This window comes from Euprymna scolopes, chromosome 46, assembly GCF_053919585.1.
Source record: "Euprymna scolopes isolate OS-2025 chromosome 46, ASM5391958v1, whole genome shotgun sequence".
NCBI lineage: Eukaryota > Metazoa > Mollusca > Cephalopoda > Sepiida > Sepiolidae > Euprymna > Euprymna scolopes.
This window is the reverse complement of record NC_136527.1, coordinates 72,120,386-72,134,013: the sequence shown is the minus strand read 5'-3', so window position 1 is coordinate 72,134,013 and position 13,628 is coordinate 72,120,386. Positions and strand designations below refer to the sequence as shown.

At 41.0% G+C, this 13,628-nt stretch overlaps 2 protein-coding genes across 2 annotated transcripts; both read right to left on the bottom strand.

The window, feature by feature from the left end:
* Positions 1 to 8,511: 8,511 nt before the first annotated feature.
* LOC145270161 (uncharacterized) lies at positions 8,512 to 10,224 on the bottom strand. Its single transcript, XM_080125775.1, has 2 exons — positions 9,680 to 10,224; positions 8,512 to 9,160 (listed from the first exon to the last, which is right to left on the bottom strand). The coding sequence occupies exons 1-2, from the start codon at positions 10,222 to 10,224 to the stop codon at positions 8,512 to 8,514; spliced, it is 1,194 nt and encodes a 397-aa protein (XP_079981901.1).
* Positions 10,225 to 11,627: 1,403 nt separating this feature from the next.
* Positions 11,628 to 12,461, bottom strand: LOC145270160 (uncharacterized). Its single transcript, XM_080125774.1, has one exon. The coding sequence runs from the start codon at positions 12,459 to 12,461 to the stop codon at positions 11,628 to 11,630; it is 834 nt and encodes a 277-aa protein (XP_079981900.1).
* Between the last annotated feature and the right edge of the window lie 1,167 nt (positions 12,462 to 13,628).

Sequence of the window (13,628 nt, the reverse complement as noted above, 5' to 3'; positions counted from 1 at the left end):
ACCTCACATCCTCAGGTGCAATCAGGTGGCCATTGGTAGACCCTGTACAACTCATGCTCTCTACTGATCAATCTTATGACAATATGGCCATTGCCAGCACCCTCAAAATGCATCGCATGTTTTTTTGTTGCAAACCATGTACTAGTTGACCAGTTGTTGACAAATCCGAAGAGTGATTAGGAACCTTCTATCATGTCTGAATGTAGCACAATGTTCAACGAGTGAGATCGGAGATTTGCCACTGTACAACTCATGCTCTCTACTGATCAATCTTATGACAATATGGCCATTGCCAGCACCCTCAAAATGCATCGCATGTTTTTTTGTTGCAAACCATGTACTAGTTGACCAGTTGTTGACAAATCCGAAGAGTGATTAGGAACCTTCTATCATGTCTGAATGTAGCACAATGTTCAACGAGTGAGATCGGAGATTTGCCACTGTACAACTCATGCTCTCTACTGATCAATCTTATGACAATATGGCCATTGCCAGCACCCTCAAAATGCATCGCATGTTTTTTTGTTGCAAACCATGTACTAGTTGACCAGTTGTTGACAAATCCGAAGAGTGATTAGGAACCTTCTATCATGTCTGAATGTAGCACAATGTTCAACGAGTGAGATCGGAGATTTGCCACTGTACAACTCATGCTCTCTACTGATCAATCTTATGACAATATGGCCATTGCCAGCACCCTCAAAATGCATCGCATGTTTTTTTGTTGCAAACCATGTACTAGTTGACCAGTTGTTGACAAATCCGAAGAGTGATTAGGAACCTTCTATCATGTCTGAATGTAGCACAATGTTCAACGAGTGAGATCGGAGATTTGCCACTGTACAACTCATGCTCTCTACTGATCAATCTTATGACAATATGGCCATTGCCAGCACCCTCAAAATGCATCGCATGTTTTTTTGTTGCAAACCATGTACTAGTTGACCAGTTGTTGACAAATCCGAAGAGTGATTAGGAACCTTCTATCATGTCTGAATGTAGCACAATGTTCAACGAGTGAGATCGGAGATTTGCCACTGTACAACTCATGCTCTCTACTGATCAATCTTATGACAATATGGCCATTGCCAGCACCCTCAAAATGCATCGCTGGATTGCCACATATAACAAGGACGTGCCCAGGGTACTGAAAACTAAGTTTCCGGCAACGGTTGTGGTCTTTGGTGTGGTTTCAAGTGAGAGCGACATCATGCTACCTCACATCTTCAAAGTCGGCTTGATAGTCAACAGCAAAATGTACCTGGATGTGCTGAAGAGTGTGGTGATCCTCTGGTGCAATCAGGTGGCCACTTACAGAACCTGGGTGTGGCAGCAGCATTTGGCGCTGGTCCATAAGTCTAAAGGGATCCAGACTTGGGTTCAGAAGGAATGATACGACTTTGTACCCTTCCCTCCCTGGCTCTCTCCTTACCCGACCTGAAGCCATTGCACTACTTCGTTTGGTCATGCATCGAAAGCATCACCAACATGACCTCCCATAACACCAAAGCCAGCCTGGTCGCCGCCATCCACCGAGTATTCGTGAATTCTAATATCTAGCTATTCGAGGGAAGAAACTATTAGACTAGAAAGCTTTTTAGCATTTAGGAACATCAAGAGTGAAGAGGTGAGATTTTGTTGCTAAGCGGTTTGTCAGGGATATGTACGCCGATGGGGCACAAGTACAATGAAAGTCAACACCAAAGTGTACCTGGATGTACTGAAAAGAGTGGTGATCCTCAGGTGGCCAAGAGCAAGCCCTGAGCGTGGCAGCAAGACTCGACGCCAGCCCACAAGTCCAAAGAGACTCACTGACACTTGATTGAATTACAACTTATATATATATATAAAGGGCGAATGAACTCTTTTTCTGGGTCAACGGCCAACTAGCACCGTGTATATTTGTGTGTGTGTATATGTGTATTGGGGTAGCCGTGGTGAAGGCAACCTTTCTAGGAGAATCAAATCTCTGATTTAAAAAACCATAAAGCGGGAGACCAGTACCCGCATTAAGCTGGTCTGCAGTTTAATTTATTGCTGGCTATCTTGCTCTTGCTTGTTATTGGATCTCAACATTTTGAACCGAGAGAGAGACTTAGCTGTCGTACAAAGCTAAGACTCTGTAACATCATATTTGTATAGACACTCCCTCAGACATTTGGGCTCATGGATTTTAAATGTCTGAGTGAGTGGCACTCGTCTGACAAGACGTTGCAATCATCATATATATATATATATATATATATATATATATATATATATATATATTCCGTTGAGTTGAATCATATGATTAGATCACTCTGGGAGACATTAAAAAACACTTTTAAAAATGTTTAAAATTTAACAGCATTTCTCGCGGTTAACGGTAGCCGAATTGATTAGGTCCTTGCTAATGAAATCAGGGATGGTTTTGTCGCCAGGTACGAATCTACCGACTGGTATTAATCGTGACACCTTTCACCAATGATTCCAGAAAGGATGAAACACTAGTGTCGGTAGGTATTTAATAATCATTATAGTATATATATATATATATATATATATATATATATATATATATATATATATATGCATGCATGTAGTCGTTATGATGTGTATATTTGTTTATTTTGAAAGGGGAAAACAGAGAACGAAACCAGTGGAAGCTGTATTCTAATGTGGTAAACGGCTATTATGTATAAGGTATCTGTGTAAATATAGGTTGCTTTTAAAAGTAGATGGGACATGCACACACATATATATATGAATGTTTTTTCCTCCAGTTATCTTTTCTCTAGCTTACAGCTAACCAGGAAGGGAGTATTTTGGGAATGAAAATTACCGGGCTAATTCGGTTGTCGCCCTTTAACTCAGAAAAGCGACCTAGCTACGTCGCTTCCTCTTTCTCATATTTCTTTCTCTTTTGCGCCGGACCCTCAAGCAGTCAAGATGTAGCAAACACTGCTCCGGTGGCAATGGGCCACAACAGCGCTCCTGACTAGCCAGTCAGCCTTTTGCAGCTATCAATCGCAAGTAATGTTACTCATCTCTCAATGAACTCTGATTCTTTCTATCTCTTTATTAATATTTCTCATGTAAATTTATGTAAATAAATTACATTCCTTAGCTGATTTATAACGGTATGACTCCGTCATCGTTATGCAACCTTTTGCTATTTCAATCCTTCCACCATCCAATACATAAACCATGAGGACGGGATTGTCTATCACGCAAGCAGACCAATCCTGTCCCCATCTTCAACATATCTGAGGTTGCTTTTAAAAGTAGACGTTTTTTTTTTATGTTTGCTATCTGTATTTCCTTACAGCTCGCTTTTCCATGGATTGCTTCTAAGTATTTCTGAAGATTCTTTTTTTTATTAGGCCAGTTGCTTGCTCCTATCACATAGTATAACGTGCATTTCTTTCATAAACTATATTCTTAAATAATTTTTTAGGCTCTGATATTTTGTTATTTTTGTCGTGTATAGCTCTATCATTCACGATGGTGACGTCAATAATTAGCACAGTTCTTTCAGGCTTGTTCCATATTACAAGGTTTGGTTTCATTACTTTGTCTTTTATGTTGTAAATTTCTCCTGGCTTGGATATCCAAAATAAAAAAAAAATTCCAAAAAAAAACTTGTTCCTACGACTCTGCTGTCTAATTTCTTCCAACTGCAAAAACACAACCGTCTGCTCACAAGACTCGCAGCCATTTTCTTTTTGTCTGCATGGGACTGCACAAGAAACAAGTGTGTACGAATTTTTTTAATGCCTTTTTTTTTTTTTAACATGGTTGTCACCACTTATAAAGGCTCAGAAGCCACTGGAGGATAAGAGTTATAGCGTGTACAGTAATCGATGGAATAATATCGTAGTAATCATTAGTATTGGAGATTTGATCAAGTGTCTTACTTAAGGGGGCGGTTAATCAAGAATTTGTTTATGTTGGACTTGAACACATACAAGTTGTAGTCAGATGGGAAACTGGCAGACGGAAGAGAGTTTCACTGCCGTGCACTTCTAAGAAAGAAGCTTTGTTCATGGAATCTACGTTTTGGTTTTGGTACAGATAAAGAGTGGGGAAAATTTTTGACAGTGGTTTCAGCGAGATGGGTGTTTATCGTGAAAGATTGGCATGGGGGGATCAGATAGGAGCTCAAACGAGCACTTGCCATGGAAGTAACGATAAAACAAAGACAGGCTCGCAACGTCTCTTCTGTGGGAGAGAGGTTGCAGGGAAGAGAAAAGGGCATCCCCCACTAAGCCACAAAGTCTATTTTGTACTCTGTCAAGGCAGAATAGGCTGTTTTTAGCAGCTCCTGCTCAGATATAGCAACAGTACTCCATCCTTGGACGTTCTTGGCTTTTATATAGATAGAGAATTGCATCAGTAGTGAGATATCTTCTGGAGTGGTAGAAGGACCCCACCATTTTCCCGGCGACCTTGGCAACAAACTTGATGTACGTGTTCCATTTCAGGTCAGAAGTAAAGGTCAATCCCAGAAGATTATCAAAACATAGAGCCTCCCCCAGATGAGAGTCATTCATTTCAGTTGATGCCAGATGGGGATCAGAGCGTTGATGATGTAAAGATAGAAGCTTGGTTTTAGATGCATTAAAAGTAACCAGCCACCTCTTCCCCCACTGTACCATATGCTCAAGATCAGAGAAGAAAGAATCAGAGAGAACTTTGTCATTTACAGCCTTAGATGTGTTGTCATAGATGGTCATGTCATCAGCATAGATGTGAACGAATGATTTAAATATGTGTTTTGGGAGATCATTGATTTTTGTTTTTGTTTTTTTTTCACATGGAGGTCACCACTTATCAAGGCCCGGAGACCACTCAGGGATAAGGTTTATTGTGTGTACAGTAATTAATGAGATAGTATTGTAGTAATCATTAGTATTGGAGATTTGATACAGTGTCTTACTTAAGGGGGAGGTTTATCAGGAATTTGTTTACATTGGACTTGAAAACATCCAAGTTGTAGTCAGGTAGGAAAGAGGCAAACGGAAGAGAGTTCCACAGTCGTGCTCTTCTGAGAAAGAAGCTCTGCTCATGGAATCTACGTTTTGATTTAGGCACAGATAAAGAGTGGGGAAAATTTTTGACAGTAGTTTCAGTCAGACGGGTGTTTCTCATGAAAGATTGGCTAGGGGAGACAAGAGATTGGAGCTCAGACGAGCACTTGCCATGGAAATAACGATAAAACAAAGACAGGCTCACAACATCTCTTCTGTGGGAGAGAGGTTGCAGGGAAGAGAAAAGGGCATCCCCCACTAAGCCACAAAGTCTATTTTGTACTCTGTCAAGGCAGAATAGGCTGTTTTTAGCAGCTCCTGCTCAGATATAGCAGCAGTACTCCATCCTTGGAGTACTTGGCTTTTATACAGATAGAGAATTGCATCAGTAGTGAGATATATGTGCCTTCCTGCATATGTGTGTTTATCATAGAATAGTCATTTTTCCATTTGATGTTATTGATGATGGTTCATGTTGTACATAAATTACAAAAAAAAATTCATTGTGTTGGTCATTTCGGTATGCCTTCTTTTTTTTTTTACATGGAGGTCAGCACTTATCAAGGCCCGGAAGCCACTCTGGGATAAGGGTTATTACGTGTACAGTAATCAATGGGATAGTATCGTAGTAATCGGTAATATTGGAGATTTGATAAAGTGTCTTACTTAAGGGGGCGATTCAACAGGAATTTGTTTATGTTGGACTTGAAGACATCCAAGTTGTAGTCAGGTGGAAAACAGGAAAACAGAAAACAGTTCCACAGGCGTGCACTTCGAAGAAAGAAGCTTTGTTCATGGAATCTACATTTTGATTTAGGCACAGATAAAGAGTGGGGAAAATTACTGATAGTGGTTTCAGCTAGACAGGTGTTTCTCGTGAAAGATTGGCGAGGGGGGATCAGAGATTCGAGCTCAGATGAGCACTTGCCATGGAAGTAAAGATAAAACAAAGACAGGCTCGCAACGTCTCTTCTGTGGGAGAGATGCTGCAGGGAAAAGAAAAGGGCATTCCCCACTAAACCATGAAGCCTATTTTGTAGTCTGTCAAGGCACCATAGGTTGTTTTTTGTTGAGAGCTTCTAAATATTTCTGAAGATTCTTTTTTTATTAGGTTAGTTCTTCTATCACAACCCGTATAATGTTTATTTCTTTCAGAGACCATGTTGTTTTTAGATCATTTTTTAGGCCCTTATATTTTGTTATTTTTTCCTGTTCTTCTCTATTAAGGCCAAAATTATTTAGAATTGTGACATCCATAAGTGCAGAAAAACAGCTTATCCTGCCTTGACAGAGTACAAAACAGCTTTCTCTTCGCTTGGCTATTTCACTCTTACAATCATTTCCAGCATCTATATATTTTTGCCTAATTGCATCTTCCGTTAGTCCCTCCTTCTTAAAACAGAGTCTCAAGTACCGAAAAAGGTTCTTGTGCAGTTTTCCATTGACATTAAAAAATGAAAATATTTTTTTAAAAAAATATATTGTACGTACTCGTCATGGGATAAAGTTTTCCTACAGAAAAAAATCACGTAATTTCATCAAATAGTTATTTTTTTATAGTGAAAAAAGAAAAAAGTCAACGCTACAAGCGAGTCATTATTAATTCAGCCATCTTGATTCTTAACCAAACAGAAAGTTCAAGTAGGGGGATTTCCCTTTTTTTTTATAGCGAGGCCAAATTTCGCGAATTTGGCCTTTTTTAAAAGCAGTTTGGCCTTCAAAATTTCTGTTTGGCCTTTTTTCTTCACCGATGAAATAAAAAAAGCAAATAAAAACAACGCAATAAAACTTTTAAAAATACGGCACACTTTTTTTTGTTCTTGTTTGTTTTTTTTTGGTAATTTTCCTTGCACCAACAAAATATTAATTTTTGTATTTTTGTAAATGATTAAATAATAAAAAAAATTATTATTCTAATTCAATAGAACGGAACGCTGTTTTTGAATATTTTCGAATTTTTATAAATTGAATGATAATTGTTATTAGAATTTTGATGGAAATTCGATGCTCTGATAGAAGATTGCGTTTGTTCAGAATTACATTAAAGGATTTTTTTACATTTTGAATTGGAAAGGATTTTAAAAATAATTTGTAAATATTCTAATTCAATGACCAGCACCTGTATATCTGAATTCAGCCCCATGAAAAACCACTATATAGAAATACATATTGAGTTTTAGTTAGTCCCTCCTTCTTAAAAAATCTAATAGGTCGCTCAGTCGCTCACTATCGACCAAACTCCAACCTCTTGTCCCATTGCTAGAATGCTGCATTCCTTGTTGTTTTTTTTTATTTTACTTCAGTTAGTTTTCAGAGATCAAGGGGCTCCCTCTTGTAGCTAACACTTGATTCTGTTATGATTGAAGCGAGGTGCTCGCTGGGCAAAAACAACGAACAGCTCACTTACGATTAATTTTTCAAAACATTAATAAGAGCTTCTAAATATTTCTGAAGATTCTTTTTTTATTAAGCCAGTTGCTCCTATCACAACTGGTATAATGTTTATTTCTTTCAGAGACCATGTCGTTTTTAGATCATTTTTTAGGTCCTGATATTTTGTTATCTTTTCCCATTCAGCTCTATTAAGGTAAAAATTATTTGGGATTGTGACATCAATAATAAGCACACTTGTTTCGGGCTTGTTCCATATTACAATATCTGGTTTGATAGCTTTGTCTTTTATGTATCTGCCCGCCTCTTAGTCTTTGTCATAGAATACTGTCACTTTTCCATTGGATGTTATCAGTGGTGGTTCATGTTCCCGGATGTTCGACAATCTGTCAAGTTACATTTCTCCCTCCACGGATCTTCCACTCGGGGTATTTACATTCTTTGTTGTGACGCACAGTATAAAGATTGTGTGCATGTGTATGAACAATAAAACGTTTAATTCTAATGAATATCGTTTTATGTGAAGCGAGGTGCTCGCTGGGCAAAAACAACGAGCATCTCACTTACGATTAATTTTTCAAAACATTTATACGAAAGTAAACATCTGGAAAAATCAATTAAAAACAAACAAATCATCAGACTTAGCTCTTTGTAATAGATGTGAATTTATTTGCCTGGAATATCTCACTCGTGTTATTTTTTAGTCCGAAAATAAAGAAAAGAAATCCTTCTTGACCGGTTCAATGTTTTTTGACGTCACGTTGGGAATTAATTTTTTTAGGAAATGCGTCGAGTAAGGAGCTGAAGGAAAGATAAGAATGTTTTTCTTTCTTTTTTGTGTATTGTTTCATCAATGGGAAATCAGCACAAGTGTGTTGCGGCTGTTGCGCACAAACGACGGAGCGTGACAGTAACGCGTCTTAACTCTTCGGGTGCCGAGCAAAAAAGAGAGCGAGAGAGTTCTTGAATTTGGCGCCAAGCCTTTTTTGTCTTTTTTTTTGGAGTTCTCCGGAAACGGTGAAATGTTCAATGTCCTGACAAAATAAATTCCCGGGTAGACGCTACATACCCCCCTACTAGACAGTATGTCGAACAAAAGAAAGTGGAAAAGTCACTGGGTATACACAGCAAATCGATGAGGACGTTGCACTAATCTGCCCGATTTGGTAGAAGTTGTAATTACTGGTGAATCGCAGTTTCCGTTCTGAACTGCAGTGTTTTGTGTCCGTTTGCGTGCTAGATCGTCATCCAGAATAGCTTTCTTCAGGCGATCAACACTGACTGAATCTCGTCTGCCGTCAATATCGATAACGAAAAACTTTGAGTAGCGTTTCAATACCTTAAAGGGACCGGAATACGGTGTTTGCAGTCGAGCTGTGCCTCCATCGTTCCGAACAAACACATGAGTCCACGATTGTATGTCTTTGGGAACGTGAGTGCGTGTGTTCTGTGTTCTTGGGGCAACGTTAAAAGGTTTCGCCAAGTATTCCCTCACACGAGAGGTATAACTTGTTGGGTCAGGCATGCGTGTAGGAGTGGTTGGTGCGACCATCTGTCCAGGAAGAGTCAGCGTTGTTCCGTAAATCATTTCGGCAGGCGTAAAGCCAATATCTGCTTTTATGGTGGATCTAATGCCTAATAGAATGAAGGGGAGGTACTCTGTCCACCTGTTAGGGTCGGAATGTGCTCTAATAGCTGCTTTCAACTGACGGTGCAGATGCTCGATCATGCCGTTTGCTGCCAGGTGGTACGAGGTAGTCCTTATGTGTCTGATTCCCAGTAGGCGAGACAACTCAGAAAAAAGATAGGAATCGAATTGTCTGCCCCTATCGGTTGTGATGGTGTGAGGCACACCATAACGCGATATCCAATGTGTAACCAGGGCTCGGGCAACAGTTTCTGCGGAAATATCTGCGATGGGGATGGCTTCAGGCCATCTAGAGAATCTGTCGATGCAAGTCAATAAGTATGTGCAGTTTCTCGAATGTGGGAGTGGACCCACTAAATCTATGTGAACGTGTTGAAATCGTGCCTCAGGGGTTGCGAAGGTAGCAAGGGGACTTTTAATATGCCTCTGTACTTTCGATTTCTGGCAAGGGACGCAACTCTTGGTCCATTCGCGAACGTCTCGGTTAATGGCTGTCCAGATGAAACGAGAAGTCACCAGCTTCTGCGTGGAACGAATGCCAGGATGTGACAAGTTGTGTAATTGAAAGAAGACAGCTCGCCTATGCTTAAGGGGTACATAGGGGCGTTCATGACCGTTTGAAACATCGCACCATATTGTCTCGTTGGAACAAGGTACTGGGACTTGCTTGAAAGTTAGATTTTCGGAGTGACGTAAGCGATTTAGTTCTTCGTCATCCCGTTGGTCGATGGTGATCTGGTGGAGGTCGATCTCGTCAATCGCTTGAATGGCATCGATGTGCATTCTCGACAATGCATCTGCAACTACGTTCTCCTTCCCTCTGATATACTTGATATCCGCAGTAAATTGTGATATGAAATCCAAATGGTGAGCTTCCCTGGGTGAGTGTTTTCCGGGCTTGGCAAGCAAAGCATGCGATAACGGCTTGTGATCCGTAAAAAGCGTGAAAGTGGATCCTTCCAACATATAACGAAAGTGTTTAACTGCGCAGTATGCGGCCAAAAGTTCCCTGCTGAAGGTGCTGTATTTGGTTTCAGCGTGCTGAAGACGCCTTGAGAAAAAAGCTAGTGGTTGCCAAGTATTATCCACTAATTGTTGCAGTACACCTCCAATGCCAACGTCGGATGCATCGACGGATAAAGCTAGGGGTGCATCTGGACGGGGAAAAACCAACATTGTCGCTTCTGTTAATGCCTGCTTGACCCTATCAAAGGAACGTAATTCCGTTTCGCTTAATGTAATCGTCCCATTTTTTTTTGTTTTTATTTCTGAGGACGTCGGTTAATGGCTGAGCGATTTCAGCATAATGGGGCACGAAACGTCGATAGAAATTAATTAAACCGAGGAACTCTCGAAGTTTACGAAGTGAAGTGGGAGCTTGGTAATCGGGTAATCGACTATAGATTGGACTTTCTCTGGAAGGGGACGGATACCTTCTTTGTCGATTAAATGGCCGAGAAACGAAAGTGAGAAAACTCCAAACTCACATTTTTAGGGGTTAATAATAACGCCATAATCTGTCAATCTGTGAAATAACTGCTGCAGATGCTGTAAGTGTTCACGTTCCGATGCACTTGCCACGAGGAGATCGTCAATATATGCATAGACGAACGGTAGTCCTCGCAAAACTGCGTCGATAAAGCATTGAAAAGATTGCCCTGCATTACGTAATCCAAAGGGCATGCGCAAGAATTTGAAAAGGCCGAAAAGAGTTGTGATCGCAGTCTTAGAAACATCCTCTGGCTGTACGGGAATCTGGTTGTATGCGCGAACAAGGTCGATTTTGGAGAACACTGTTTTTCCATGAAGCGAGTTAGAAAAGTCTTGCAAATGTGGAATAGGGTAATTGTCCGGAGTAGTGCGACTGTTAAGTGCGCGGTAATCCCCACAAGGGCGCCATTCGCCGGCTGATTTTTTTGGCACCATGTGGAGTGGCGATGACCAGTTGCTATTAGAGGGTCGAATAATGCCTAAATCCAACATGTGCTGAAATTCTTGTTTAGCCGCCCTTAAACGATCGGGTTTAAGTCTGCGCGGGCGTGCGCTCACAGGCGGTCCCCTTGTTTGGATATGATGAGTGACATCGTGTTTGACTTTGTCACCGTTAAACGTAGGACGAGTCAATTCCGGGAAACCTCGCAGCAAATCTGTATACGGATCCGTGGTGTCTTTACGTATAACTGGGCTGATCTCGGTCGACCCACTGATTATGCCTTGCACGGAACGTCCAGTGTTGTTATCAATGAGTTTGCCGCGTTTGACATCTACAAGGATGCCGAAATGGTGCAGAAAATCCGCCCCTAAAATCGGAACGGGTAGCTTTGCGACGATGAAGACCCAACGTAGTGCGCGCTGTAATCCAAGATTTAATGTTATCGATGTCTCTCCGTAAGTAGGAATGGAGGAGTGATTCACTGCGTGTAGAAATAAGTTTGATTGAGGACGCTTCTCTTTCACAAACTTCTTAGGGATTATACTGACTTCCGCACCGGTATCAACAAGAAATCGTATACCAGTGGTTCTATCAGTCACGTACAGGGTGCGACGAATGTTGTTCTTGCCAGAAGTGTCTGCCGCTCCTACTGCCTGGCCTGGGCGTTTCCCGAGAGACGTTTCTTCGTATATGAACATGGCTGGTGGCATCGGTAAGCTCTTTCACCAAAACGCGCGTGGTACTTGCAGAGCCCACCGCTGTTCTGAGTGCTGCTAAATCGCCGGGGACGGACTCGCTCAGTGGGGTGCTTATGCATTTTTGGTTTGAGCTCGAGGTCACATAACTGTTCACTCAGGTCGTGAATCATTTGAGCCTGTCGCTCTAGTTCCTCGCGTATATCCGTGGAGGGGTTTGCGACGTTAGGCAGGGCATCGTTAGAGCTGTGCGTGTGAACTGGGGCTATGGAAACGGTCACGTCCATAATTTTGTCGGCTAGGTCCGCTAGCTCCTCGATGGTTGTGGAGTCATTCGAAGAGGCGAGTATCATTTGAATACTCGATGGCAGTCTATTAACGAAAAGTTGTTTAAGTATGTCCGGCGGTAGTGAGGTCTCACCCATCAACAGCTTCATACGTCTGAGTAACTGTGATGGTTTCCGATCTCCGAGTTCTTCTTCTACGAGAAGTTGACGAAGGCGTTTTTGCTGTGAATCAGTTGTCCTACGAATCAATTCCGATTTGAAATAATCGTAGCTGATCGATCCAGGGGGTGCCATTATCAAGTCGCAAACCTCCGCGATTACTTCATGCGTTAATGCGGACACCACGTGGTTTAATTTCGTCACATCGCTCAGAATCCTTTGCGTGTAGAACTGGGCCTCTACGTGTGCGAACCATAATGTTGGATCGTGCATCCAAAAAGGAGGAATCCTCAAAATAGCCTGAATAGCCGTCGTTGAAGGAAGCGCCTCACTGTCCATCGTGGGGAAAGCGTTGAAGAGAACGATGATCGCAGAAAATCTCCGTGAGATCCTTTACGCTTAGAAAAACCGATGTGCCGCTAAGGTCGACATGTACGTCATTCGGTGTGCGCGTAGTCGCTGAGAATTTTCCCTTGTGTGATCACAGGTAATTCTTCCTAATTGCTAATATCCAAATTTCCTTGCGTGTTCTGCCAAAGTCTGACGAAGAAGAGGGGTCACCAGTGAAGCGAGGTGCTCGCTGGGCAAAAACAACGAACAGCTCACGTTTAATTTTTCAAAACATTAATACGAAAGTAAACATCTGGAAAAATCAATTAAAAACAAACAAATCATCAGACTTAGCTCTTTGTAATAGATGTGAATTTATTTGCCTGGAATATCTCACTCGTGTTATTTTTTAGTCCGAAGATAAAGTAAAGAAATCCTTCTTGCCCGGTTTAATGTTTTTGACGTTACATTGGAAATTAATTTTTTTAGGAAATGCGTCGAGAAAGGAGCTGAAGGAAAGATAAGAATGTTTTTCTTTCTTTTTGTGTGTTGTTTCATCAATGGAAATCGGCACAGGATGTGTTGCGCACAAGCGACGGAGCGTGACAGTAACGCGTCTTAACTTTTCAGGTGCCGAGCAAAAAAGACATTGAGAGAGTCCTTGAATTTGGCGCCACGCCTTTTTTTTTTTGTCTTTTTTTCGGAGCTCTCCGGAAACGGTGCAATGTTCAATGTCCTGACAAAATAAATTCCCGGGTAGATGCTACATGATTTTAAATTCATATCTGAGGGCTCTTTTGAGAATAGATGATGTTTCCTTTATAGCTGCTATTTGTATTTCTTTACAGCTTGGTCTTCCAGGGATTGCTTCTAAGTATTTCTGAAGATTCTTTTTTTATTAAGCCAGTTCTTCTATCACAACCGTTATAATGTTTATTTCTTTCAGAGGCCATGTCGTTTTTAGATCATTTTTTAGGTCCTGATATTTTTTAATCTTTTCCCATTCAGCTCTATTAAGGTAAAAATTATTTGGGATTGTGACATCAATAATAAGCGCACTTGTTTCAGGCTTGTTCCATATTACAATATCTGGTTTGATAGCTTTGTCTTTTATGTATCTGCCCGCCTCTTAGTCTTTGTCATAGGATACTGTCACTTTTCCATTGGATGTTATCA

What these genes read in the sequence shown, in the direction of transcription:
- LOC145270161 (XM_080125775.1), bottom strand. Translation starts at nt 10,224, where the DNA reads ATGTTGGTTTTTCCCCGTCCAGATGCACCCCTAGCTTTATCCGTCGAT. An exon ending in TGTTCCAACGAGACAATATG is followed by an intron (nt 9,161 to 9,679) that starts GTGCGATGTTTC and finishes CAGACACATAAG; the next exon opens with GACTACCTCGTACCACCTGG.
- LOC145270160 (XM_080125774.1), bottom strand. Translation starts at nt 12,461, where the DNA reads ATGGACAGTGAGGCGCTTCCTTCAACGACGGCTATTCAGGCTATTTTG.